This window comes from Cupressus sempervirens, chromosome 2, assembly GCF_028749045.1.
Source record: "Cupressus sempervirens isolate cs-2001-9-10 chromosome 2, ASM2874904v1, whole genome shotgun sequence".
NCBI classification, from domain to species: Eukaryota; Viridiplantae; Streptophyta; class Pinopsida; order Cupressales; family Cupressaceae; genus Cupressus; species Cupressus sempervirens.
Genome location: NC_143119.1, coordinates 728,397,280 through 728,409,956, shown reverse-complemented (window position 1 = coordinate 728,409,956; position 12,677 = coordinate 728,397,280). Strand labels below are relative to the sequence as shown.

The following is a 12,677-nucleotide window of genomic DNA, read 5'->3' as shown; positions in this document are numbered from 1 at the left end:
CAGGCGTTATGGTGAAGTGGTGGAATTAATTAATTAGACATTCAATTTGAGATCTTTAAAGAACATAATTATGTAATCATAGTTAGTGAAATGCTGGAAGCATGTAAAACTGACAGAACCAGTTGCATGAGGATTCCAAACACCTGGGACTCACCCGACTGTGTAGCTAAGAAAATGGGTGACGAGGTGAGAGAAAGGAAATCTACAACAACATGAAACAGTAATTAGTTATGACATTTCAATGTTATCATTTAAATATGAATTAATAGCTCATGCACATTCTTGCTACCAAGTCATATGGCGTGTTGTATACCATGATGTCCAGTGGATGGTAAGATGTACCCTATCAATTCCGAGTAGGGAGGGCCTTTCTCATTAGAGATCGTGTGGGGATATGTTGTGGTTTGAGGTTGGGTGGTTAAGCCCCTGACAATGTTTCACCTCTCAGAAGATGTCGAAAATGCGTCAGACAGAGATAAGCCATGCATTCAATTGTTTTTCGGAAACAGGTATTATCATTTTTATTTATGAGGAGGTAAGATTAAATTGAAGTATTTCATGGTTATCATTACTTTACACTTGGATTAATTTGTGAATTGTTTTCATTTATATGAATATTGAATATAAGTATTTATCTAATCTTGAGAAACTATCACGAATAAGTAATTGGAAGGAAAAGAAATTTGAAGCCCTAATTGATTGGGTGACAACTGGAATCTTAAATGATACAGTGGTATTGGAAGCCCTAAATTGAATCCGTGGTTGCAGAAGCCCTAAAATGAATCCGTGGTTGCGGAAGCCCTAAATTGAAATCCGTGGTCGCAAAAACCCTAAAATGAATCTGTGGTATTGGAAGCCCTAAGTGAGATAGCGGTATCAAAAGCCCTAAATGAACCGAAGGTAAACAATGCCCTAATTGATACCGTGGTAAGTGATGCCCTAATTTAAAATAATAGACGTATTTAATTTGATTTTAAGAAAACAGGTTTTAGATGATAGTTGTCATATGAAGTTGTTATAGTGTATTTGCGGACTAACCCGGGTGCTTGCAGAGGCATCCCTAGTTTGATTCGAACTCAGTTTTCCAAGGTATGTGGTTTTCACTTTCTGTAGTAATTTCATTTGATGTTAATTCAAGTCTTTTAAGTTAAGAAAATTTTGTATAACTGTTTTTAAAGGTAAATCATATTCACGTGAACATGAATGATGTAACTACCTTCCTATGAAATTGAAATTATATCTATATTCCTTGAGTATGTTAGATGTTAAATTAGAACCATAAAATCTGGATGTTACAGGGGGTATAAGAAAGAAATATATTAACCATGAGCTAACCTAAGTACGGGTAAAGACCATATATTTATACCATAGTGTAATATTAAATAAATAGGAAATATTGAGTCACTAGGAAAGTAACCATAGCAAAATAAAGGGCAAAAAAGGTAGAAAAAGAAGAAAACAAGTACCACAATAAATGTTGTACATTTCAATAATCTTATAAATATCAACTATCACCACCTCACCCTCACCCTCACACTAAAACTTACTATTGCTATCATTTTACTCACACAAACTCAACATTCCATAGGCAAAATCATAGCTCAATGGTGCTCTTTCACAATTCTTTAAACACTATAAATGTGGATTATCGTCCCCTCAGAAAAAGCTAGCCCCATATAAAAAAAAATTCCTCTATAAGGCACGAGAGGTCGACCTAGATGGCACATTTTGTAAGGTGTTTAAAGCCATTATTTACAAAAGGATGTCTGAAAATAGATTCATGCCCCAATGCATAAATGGGCCATACACATTTTGAGGAGATCAACGAGACTTTGTTAAAACCCGTAAAAAACAATTACCTATCATAGTAAAACTGGATAGCTGAAAAAAAAATGGATATTTGAAAGGAGTTACCAAACTTCCCACGAACAATGAGCGTACATAGTGCTCAATAGGTTACATGATGAATATCTTTACCTCAAAAAACCTCAGAAGGTGGTTCAAGTGGTCATCAAGTAATGGACACATGGGGCCATTCCACCAAAGAAAGGCATAAAGAATGCAAAGGTGACAAAACTTACCAGAGCAAACTTGTTAGGAGAAGCTTGGATGTCACTAAGATTGTCAAACCCATCATGTATGCAACCATAGGGATATTCTAAAAGGTCTGCTTTGCAAATCAGGAGGGCTATGCTACAGCCATTGACATACACTGTGCATATCAGATGGTGATGGAAAGAAAGGATGCTGATTTGTGTGAAGTTCTTTTCCTAGAAATATTGGAGAATGCAAACTGCACCTAAAACACACACTACTGATTACCATATGGTACCCTCCACATACATAATTCTAGATATATAGAAACAACTGTTGCAGCTCCAAATCCACATCCACCAACTAAAACTGGCCAAGAATCAATGGGAAAATAAGCTGCCAATGGTTATGTCAATACTATGTTGGGTGTATATCCTTACACTTTGTTGTTCATGACTCGTTTGCCAAATGGAGTAAGCATTGGTCCGTATTGGTAAAAGATCAAATATTTTTCATTCAAACAACCTATCGTTAAAGATTAGAAGTGGATAGGATCTATGCATTGCGTCCATGATTCATTGATGCAAATCACAGAATAATTTCAAGCAAGCCCAAACTGCTAGATATTTAGAGAACCAGGTAACGCATGTTTGCACCTAGACAATGTGTATATAATATTAAACAAAATCATCTTTAGGGATTGTAATATTGATATCATTTATAGGTGCATGTGTAAGGCATTTTATAAACTTCCCAAGAGGTCTTATGTAGCTTGTTAATCTTTAACTTAGTAACAATTATAAGGTTCAAACATACATTTAGTATAGTTGTTGATTGTTGTATACATATTACATGTTACTTAAACCTATTAAGGATACCTTGGGGAATACCCTCCCACATCTAAGTCCAAAATGTAGGAGAGATCGCCCACTCTTATCAATTGGTCTCTTACCTTCAACCTATTGATGATCCCTTGTTTTACCTACTTGATGACAAACCCCTAGCCTTGAAGGTGCATCTAAGTTATAGGGTTGTGAATCTACAATTTCAACCCAACATAAGGGCAACAAATTTTAGCAAATAAAACACCCTTGCACGATTTGAATAGCAATTGGCTATTGAAATGATTACAATAGCAAATTGTCCTTATTATTTTAAGTCTTACATTCCAGATTTTTCATGCACGTAGATCTTTATCAATCGCATCATCTCGCAAGCATATAGCTTACCAACAATTACACAACAAAATTAAAATTAAAAACAAAACCCCTCAACTACAAGCATGAGCATTGACTTGGAAGTCATTCCAAGTTTCAAGGTCTGTCTTCTTCACATACACAATTATTTCTTTTAATCACTTTAATTGCCACGAGGACTATAAATCATCTCAAGAATGGTTGAGGAACATCTAAGACCTTCCTAAATATTACGATTAATGAAAATGAAATTACAATTACATGCAAATATATCCAATATCAGAAAATAATCATGCACACAGAAGAGAACACAAGAGAAAGATTTTAGCATGGTTCACCCAATTCCTGGGCTACGCCCACAAACAGCAAGTCCAATATTTTTATTATCCAATGATTACAATTTGTTTACAATATGTAATCACTTACAGTTCAATACCACCTCAAGAACCTACTATCTCATCATACACTAGGAAATCCCTAACCCTAAGTCATTTTATACAAGCTTTTTGCCGCTCACAAAATTAGGGCTAGAATAATTACATGTCCGCCCCCGAAAGAATAGTCAATAAAATAGCCCCCTGAACCCCACCGAGGAATTATGGTGAGTGTACAGTACTTCCGTGATCCGTCACCACAAACTAACACTAACCATCTTAATGAAGGACATCTAGGACTTCACTAATCCTTCTCAAGATGTTAAACCATCCTGTCGGCATCCTACCATTTCATAAATGTTTTCAAACCATCTAGGGAAAAACTTGATAAAATAAGGTCAGTTAGGGGATGTCCTTGAGCCATCCCCACATCATAAAAACTGTAAACATCATTTAAATTCGTACAACAAAAGAGCTTCCCCTTGTAATCTAAAGAGCGTTTTTCCCTCACAAACTAATCCGTGTTGATTTATCTTGGAAAAGACAAATTAATTAGATCAAGAGCAAGAAACTTATAAGATTATTACAAAAGTGTAGCAAAACAAAAATGAAATTTGCGCTAGTCAAGGCTTCAAAGTTGAAATGGCAATCCAAGAAGACTTGTTAAGGATCAAAAAATTGATGTTAGATTTCACCATTAGAAGCATTTCATAATAAACTCAAATATTAAGGGAGGCTTTGGTATCGTAACCTATTTACTCCTAGCCTCCCAATGATCTTCTTATCTTGACTTCTTATACTTCATCCAAGAACTCAAATTGATTCTACCTTCTTTTATGTGATTAAAAAAATCGATGGCACAAAATTTCGTGTTCACATTACACCCATCAGGTAATATAGGATCCAAATATGTGTTCCCCTCAAAGGTATTGCGTCTTAAATTACTCATCAATTCAGAATTGGTGTTGCTCAACTTTTCATGATCTAGCTTGTTAAATTGGTCTATATGCTAATCTCTCTGGCCAACAAGAGAACTTAAATCTTCCTCTTGTTTAATTCAATTTCCATTTCTTCTAGCTCAATCCATTTGCCAACATAGTGTAATGTGAATTTATATTGTCATCTAGAACATGTTACAGCATTTGCCCCACGATGATATCTTTGAACTTACATCACTAGTTCAAAGCAACTTCCACTTCTCTCCCTATACATTGCTCCCAATCTAGACAACATCCTTTCATTCTTATTGCTCACTGATTTGCATGCAATTTTATATTTATTTATAATCAAATAAATATTTATGCCACTAGACAATGCAGGAGCATCTTGGATCTTTGAGCAATCTTGCATCAACCAAAAAAATATCTTGTTTTATGTACGAGTCTGTTGTTCGTGAAGTAGCCGTTGTTGTTGGTGTCATGTTATGCATAGTTAACATGTTGATAAGGACCTATCCTTGATCCTCCTAAGAGCACAATCTTTGATCGTTTGTATTTCTCAAGTTGTGAACCGTTTTTTACGGTCTCTGTTTTGGTGTGTTTCCTTCTAGCAAGGCATGTTGTTTCATTTGGCGCAGTTTCTTATGTCAACATGATGTGTTGCGAAGTTAGGAGCCAACTCCTAGGACACATGTAGATGTGCCTTCAAGTGTGCATTGCCTTATGTTTCATTTAGCATCGATTTTGGTTTACTCTTCCAAGGTTGGACCTATTATGTTATTAAATGCTTGACTAGCCAACTTGTGGCTCAGCTAGCTATATATGATATATTGAGAAGCTTGGTTAGAGGCAAGTAGAGGCAACAGAGGATAATATGATATATTGAGAAGCAAAATAAGATGTGAATTGGATTCTAACTTCATAAATTCAATGTATATGGCCGAAATCCAGAAGGCCTCACAGTGAGCCATATTGACAAACTTCTTTTAATTATAACATCAGTTTGGCTACCAATTGCCTAGCCTTATATCGATCTTGTTACCATTGTTGTATGTGCCTTTTATATTGCTTCTATGTGTAACTTTGAACAGAGCTTCTTGTATGTTTAAGTTTGAGTGTTTTTGCTTGAATATACCCTACCCTTACATCACTAGATTCTCATAAGATAAAAGTAATTTTATTGTTTATATGACATCCCAAATCTAGGTCCCAAATAATAAGTGAATCTTCAACACTCGCAATGTGCTCACGTTGTGCTCATGCAATGTGCTCTTGCTATGCTCTCATGATGTGCTCCGCTCGCATGTGACTCGCGCGAGCTATGTTTCCTGCCACTGCCCTTGCAGTTGTTGCGCTTGCTCCATCGTTCCTTCTGCTTCCTGTGGCGTTCGGGATTTAAGTGAGTGTTCCCATCAATCTTTTTACCCTGTGCAACTTGCAACCTGTTTCCCATGCTCTCTATTCTAGCTAATTTTTGCAAGTTGTTTTCCATCAAGCGTTTCAATTTTGCGCCCGTTTGCGTTGTTCCTTGTTCAACACAATTGAGCTCTCTTGCCTGCGTGAGATCTGGATTGCTCCATGTCCGTTATTTATGCTCTCGTTCCAATGTTTGCTCCTGTCGTGTGTACTATTGCTCTTGCATTCGCTCAGGTTGGTTGTTGCTTAACATTGTGGCTTTGCTCACCCTACTCGACATTCTTGTCTATGTTAGGTTCGTGTCCTAAGTTTGCTATGGCTTAGGATTGTGCTAGTCTTTGTTGCCCAGTGTTTCATTCCTACTCAACATCTTTGTCTGTGTTGGCTCCTTGCTGAGTTTGCTAAGGATTGGGATTGATTTTTAGTGCCTACTTCTACACTTCTGTCATGCTTTTTGGGTCTATCTATAACTATCAAAGGCTTTGTTTCGGCTCTATGATCCTAATCTATATTTTTGTTTTGCCAACTTTCTGCAAGCATTTGGTTTTTGCTTTGGGATTCAAACTCTTGACTTTGGGTGAGCTCCAAGCGTTTGCACAAGATTCTGAGTGTATGGAAGATACACCAAAATTTAAAATGGCATACCATTGGAGAATGGTCGAGGGATCTTTGCAAATGGATTTTGCTAATAGGTTAAAATCGGCTTTGGAGAAGGAAAATAAACTCCTCAAAGAATCTCTCCTTTCTCTCAAGCAATACACAACACTTGAACTTTAGCTTTCCGCCATCAATGTTGAGGCTTCAGGTATCAAACAACATCTTGATGAGAGATCTATTCGTGATGTCGAGATTAAAGACATTAAGGAGATGGAAGCCGAACTCCTTAGCTGCCATAATGCGATGAAAAGAAACACATAGACGGTTAAAATCATCGGTTGAAGTGTTTAACGAGAAGAGACAACAACCACTTCCAATGACAGGAGTTAAGGAGCTTGTTCAATCCAAGTTATCAAACAAACAGGCGCAGCAAGCTAGGGAACTTAATCTAGAAGTTTGAGGCCTCCCATCTTTTACCGCTAACCCAGTTGATAAAGCGTATGCCTTTCTTCATGACCAACTAGAGCTTTCTGAGATTTGCATCGATAGGGCATGGATTGGGCAAGACTCGACACTTTTTATCAGATTTCTTAATGCATTAAACAGGCTGTGAGATGTAAGGACTCGTAGAAAACTCTTCGCTCTACCTTCTAGAATCTATCTCCATGAGGATCTTACCAAGTCACAAGTCACTAAGCTTAAACATGCCCGCACCTTAGTTGTTGCAGCCCACCTTAAGGGAAAATGGGCAGTTATCCGCAACCTTAAGGTGGTTATTAGAGATAGTCCTCCACCTGGTTGGGAATCCAGGTCAACTCCCTAGGCCAAATGATGCTCATTGGGTCTAGATGGGGTGGGGGGTCCAGTGAGTCCTTGATTGTTCACCGTTGGAACAGTAATGATTCGCTTTAATCTCTGCCTGGTTTTTTTATGGATCTCATTGGTACGGTGGATGTTATACTTGTTACTGAGACACAAAAGAGTTTGACATGTCCTCTTCCCAATATTCTTGGGTATTAGTGGCTTTCGGTCCATTATGAGGAGGTCTAGTTTTCTAGGGGAGTCAAGAGTTCAGGTGGGGTTGCCTGCCTCATTCACAATCGCCCCATCAGCATGACCACTATTATGCACTCTAACAGCCTTGCTAGATTCATGTGGCTCTGTATCAGGGGCAGATTGGATAGAGATCTTTCCATTGTTGTTTGTTATTTCCCGTCGACTACTTCTACATATGCAATTCACAGTTCTAAGGGTGATCTATTTGGTGACCTTAGCAACTAGATTGACAAATTCTCTACTTTGGGGAACGTGATTATTTTAGGGGAATTCAATACCCATACCATAGACCTTCAAGCTCCTTTTCATGATTTGCAAGCAGACTACTTATGTACTTCTAATTCTGACAGTGATGCGATTAGTTTACAATGTTCCTCTAATGATGTCGATGGCCCCTTGACACGATATGGCAGACACCTCCTTCATCTCTATGAGTCTTCTATTCTTGTGGTTCTTAACAAGCTCCCCTGCTTTCTCGACTTCGGTTTGTTTACTTGTTGGCCCCATTGCTTGCACCTCCTTCATTTGCTTCATTTGACGCTTCTTTGTTTCCTACCTTCTGTTGGCTAACCATTCCCTCCTTAGTCTCACCCTCATGCCCCTCTCCACACACCCCCCTCCCTCCCCCATCCTTCCGCTCCTCCGCCCCTCTGTGTTGCCCTCGTTTACTCGCACCACCTTCTCCTTCGTTGACGCCAATCACAGTCTCTTTATTTCCCACCTCAGGGACTCTCTTTTGCTCCCTCCCTTTACAAACCTATCATGTTCGACCTCATCTCCATGGCAATTCGAGAGTCCCTTATCATCTTTTTCTCATATTTCTCTGCCCCTCTCATTGCCTGTCCCTCCCACCTTAGTTATTGTCCCCAGAATCGTTGGTTTGATGATGAATACAAGTCCTTTCATCACCTTGTTTGCTCCACCTTCACGAATCAAGATCCCTCCTTTCCCTAGGTTAGGCTCTCCTACCGTAGCTTCCTTATTGGAAGAAGTGTCTCTTCTACCTTGAGCAATGCAAATCTCTCAACTCTTTCCTTCGAGTCTCCCCGAAGCACTTCGGCGCACACTTTTCCCCCGCCACCTCACTTTCCCCGCTGACCTGGATTTCAGCTCCCTCGTCTCCCACATCGTCACCCTTTATGACATTCCTGGTCAGCCTTCCCTTTGCATCGAACCCCCCCCCCCCCATTGCCACCTCTTTACCATATCCATCGTTTCCGAGGTAATTAGAGCCATGAGTTGTAGCAAGGTTGCTGATTGGAGCTCTTCAAGCTAGGGATTTTTTTTCTTGGATCGTATCTTGCTGCTCTCTTCAAATGAGTAGTGTGTACTGGATTTCTGCCCTCTTGTTCTCACCATATTATTCACTTGATATGCAAGGCTGGACTGACTTTGATGCAGGCAACTATAGGATCATTATGATCGGAAACACTTTTGCTAAACTCAATGCCACAATTCTGCACATTATTCTCACGAGACAATTGGACTGATTGGGTTATAGGGTCAAGGGCCAAGCTGGCTTCAGAGCGAATTTTCAGACTACAAACCATACTCTCACCCTCAAGGCCATTATAGAGGAGGCAAATACCATTGTTCCTACTTGGCCTGCTGTTCTTCAACTTCAATTACAACCTCTGACCCCACTAGTCATGCTCAGTGTTGGTATACTCAGGCCTCCAGTCTCCTCAACTCCATAGGTATCAATATTGACCACCTTCCTCGCTTGTAATGAACCCTTTTTGGGGGTCATTCGTTTATTTATGACTTTTTCTTTATTTGTATCCTATTGGTCATAGTTTTTGATAATTACTTTGACAGATGCTAAGCTTCAACACTCACACCATTGAAACTAAGAAAGAAAGCTGCTCAACTTGCCATGGGCTGCTGTAATGACCTGTTTAGGGCATTTTCCAGTTATCAATCATAATTAAGGTTTAGTTGATATCATGCTTCCTCCAAACTCAAGTAGGATCACTGACCATCACATATAGTCTTTTACTGTACCTTACGTGTCACTTTAATCCTCATTATTAATTCTGAATATAGATTATGGTAAGGCAAGTGTTATTCTTCCTCAATGATGATATAGACAACATGTTGACACCTCCTCGTGATCAGCGACATAAGCATAATAGATAAAGCCCAATTACTGTCACGAGTATGTGGTAGAGCATGTACAACACTTATAGCATTACCTCTGGAATACCCCATTAATAATCTGTATTCTACTTTCCTGATCAGGAAGTCTTAAGAATTGTTTGATTCGTGTATGAAAGTGCATATAAGAGTTATGACTGTTAATATTTCTCTGTTGTATGATTGCTTCTACTTTAACTGTGATTGTTTCTGATGTATGGTTGCCTCTGCTATAGGGTTGACTGTCTCTGCTGTAGGATTAATTGTCTCTGCTATCTGTGTATTTCCCTCTGTTTGTGTTTGATAGTCCAGATATTGCCTTAAGTCTGCCTCGAACCTGTATAAAGCAACCCTTTAGATTGCTCTCATTTTAGCTTATAGATCTGCTACAAATCACATTTAGGAGTTCTCATACCCTCCCTTAAGATTTGGTCACGTGCCTTCTTAATCCCAAAGAATCTGATTTTTCATAATCTCAGATCTTCTTTTATAAGTCTGCTCCTGAATAAAAGATATCGCAATAAAAGATGCCCAAATGAGTCTTAACATACCTCTTTTTAGACCTTCCAAGAGGCAACTCTTCACCAAGCATTACAACTTATCCAATCAAGTTAGGCCGTAAATATTATATTTAAATTTGCATTTAAATACGTCGCCCAAGGGTCACAACCAGGTCGGTCAGCAATATGAACAAATGTTTGTTATATTTTATCCTTGAGATAGGGCACCCATCTCTAGCAAGGTTGGCCCTCTATAGAAAATGTAATTTTCTATTTATTTCAACTAATTAAATGCACCATCATATGGGGAGGGGTCAGAATACTCGTGTCCTTTTCTTAATTATCATTTAATTATTTAATTCATCCTTTCTTAACGTTTTATATATATTAGTTGTTTTGAGTAAAAGAGAATGTAATATATTATTTCCTATTATAAGTATAATCAATTATTATTATGATTATTATTTTTTCTATTATTTGATAATAATATCATATTATTGTGTTAATGTAATTGGTAAATCTTATAATGATTTACAGTTCAAAAATATTCATTAAGATTGAATTAACATTTTAGTCATAAATCATTAGGGGGTTATGTAATATTACTTCATAAAAATATTAGTATTTTGATATCATTATTAATATTACTTTATATAAAACATTTATTTATTATTTAAATTATATACTAATATGGGGACATCACATCGCTTTAAGTACTTCCTGGATGCTCTAATTCATATTTTTCCCTCTCAGGAGAAGTTGAATGAGATTACAAAGATGGACATCTATAGGAGGTTTATTCACATGACTTGGGTCGACCCACTGCTAGGCATCTGCCCTCATATGGCCTCTGCGCAGCACAATATTGACATTTAGGATGGAATCATTGTTCGACCTTAGTACTCTTTCGGCAGTGGCCTTGTGCCTTACATGTCCAGTTAGGCTCTTTCATAGTTAGCTCTCACTGGCTCAGCATCCAGACAATCACCAAACCAACAGAGATGAGCGGATTTGTTAGTGTTGTGACATGGGTGTGGCAGAGACTGAGATCCATTTTGTATTCTATTGTCTAATCTACTACAAGATTCAAGTGAGGTTCCACTGCTTATTCAGAGATTGCAGGTCCCTCTCCTCCTTCAGGTATGACGATCAGCAATGCCTTGCACTCTATATCCAAGAGGCCTTTTGTCTTCGGGATCTCACTCTATGGCAATTATCCCCCTCTAGGTCTGCACTCCTTCACCAGCTTATCACTTCCTTCTTCACTCTGGTTACCTCTCCTAAAGAAACCAAGTGAGTTGGGGACCTGTTCATTGCTACTCACACCAGATTGGTGAGGCCGCACAAAGATCATATGCACATGCACCATCAGCAACAGCAGTCCTCTCTCTGGCAACGGGCTCAGACTTCTCCACACACGGATAGTTATCCTTCAGTTTTGAGCTACTTTTTGATGACTACAAACCACTAGTTGTTTTGCAGTCTTGTAGTCTCTCTTGTGTGGTGATATTTCTCTTTATTTGCTTCTTGCTCTGTTTGTTTCCTTTTTTTTCTCGGACGCCGTTTGGTGGTCCTACTGTCTTCTAGCCTCTGTTTGTATCTTCAGTCCCTTAGGCCCGTGTGGGGTCTCTTGTTGGACATACCTATGCAAGCTATGAGTAAATTCAAGCATGTATTTATTGTCCACTGCTATAAGATGGGGGAAAAAAACATATTTGAGATCTATAATGTAGATATACTGTGTTTAGGAACAAAAGCTATCCTTTCAACACAACACAAAATCGAGCATGGCGACATTGTTACATTTTGAGAAAATGGAATTTCTTATCCCTTCCAAAAGGATTGCCAATACATGTCAGATACTATTAACAACTAATTTGGTGGATCATTTGGGAGCATGAAGTATGTCAGCACAGTAAAGTGTTACAGCCTCATACCTTTCTCAAGAATGATACATGGTGTGCCAAATCACAATAAATATATCTGCTTTATTTTTATTGAGAGAAAAAACAGGAAACACTCCATAAATAGAAAATTCAAAATGATCTTACTTGCACGATATGGATTCAAGGTTCGTAGTTGAACAGCCTGGTATGATTTGAGATTGCAGAACATGTGAATCCCAGTCACTATCACAAAAGATGCCATCAATAAAGATCCCGATGAGCCAGCATAGCTTGACAGGGCAATGCCAAACACAATTCCAAGAGATTTGCTCACCATTCCTTGAGCTTCACCCTTGGCTATAACCTGCCAGGAAGGAAAAAAAAATTAAGAAGATATCTTCTAGGGAAGATGCATTATGAACTACAAATGAAGAAACTTCATAGATGAAAATTTAACACTAGAAATGCTGATATGCACATAAATATATACAACAAGCTACAAATTTAATTATGATTAATAAAAGGTATCACTTAATAAAAAATT

The 12,677-nt window shown here is 38.2% G+C and overlaps 1 protein-coding gene across 3 annotated transcripts in view; it reads right to left on the bottom strand.

Moving 5' to 3' along the window:
* The window catches only part of RUS1 (root UVB sensitive-like protein (Protein of unknown function, DUF647)), a 123,094-nt gene that overhangs the window by 55,744 nt on the left and 54,673 nt on the right, over positions 1-12,677 (bottom strand). For all 3 annotated transcript variants that reach the window (XR_016360172.1, XM_089815196.1, XM_089815197.1), the window contains exon 5: positions 12,299-12,497. Coding sequence is in view for 2 of the 3 variants with exons in the window: in XM_089815196.1 (XP_089671322.1) it covers positions 12,299-12,497 (199 nt within the window). In the remaining variant the exon portion in view is untranslated. The remainder of the gene's footprint in view (positions 1-12,298; positions 12,498-12,677) is intronic.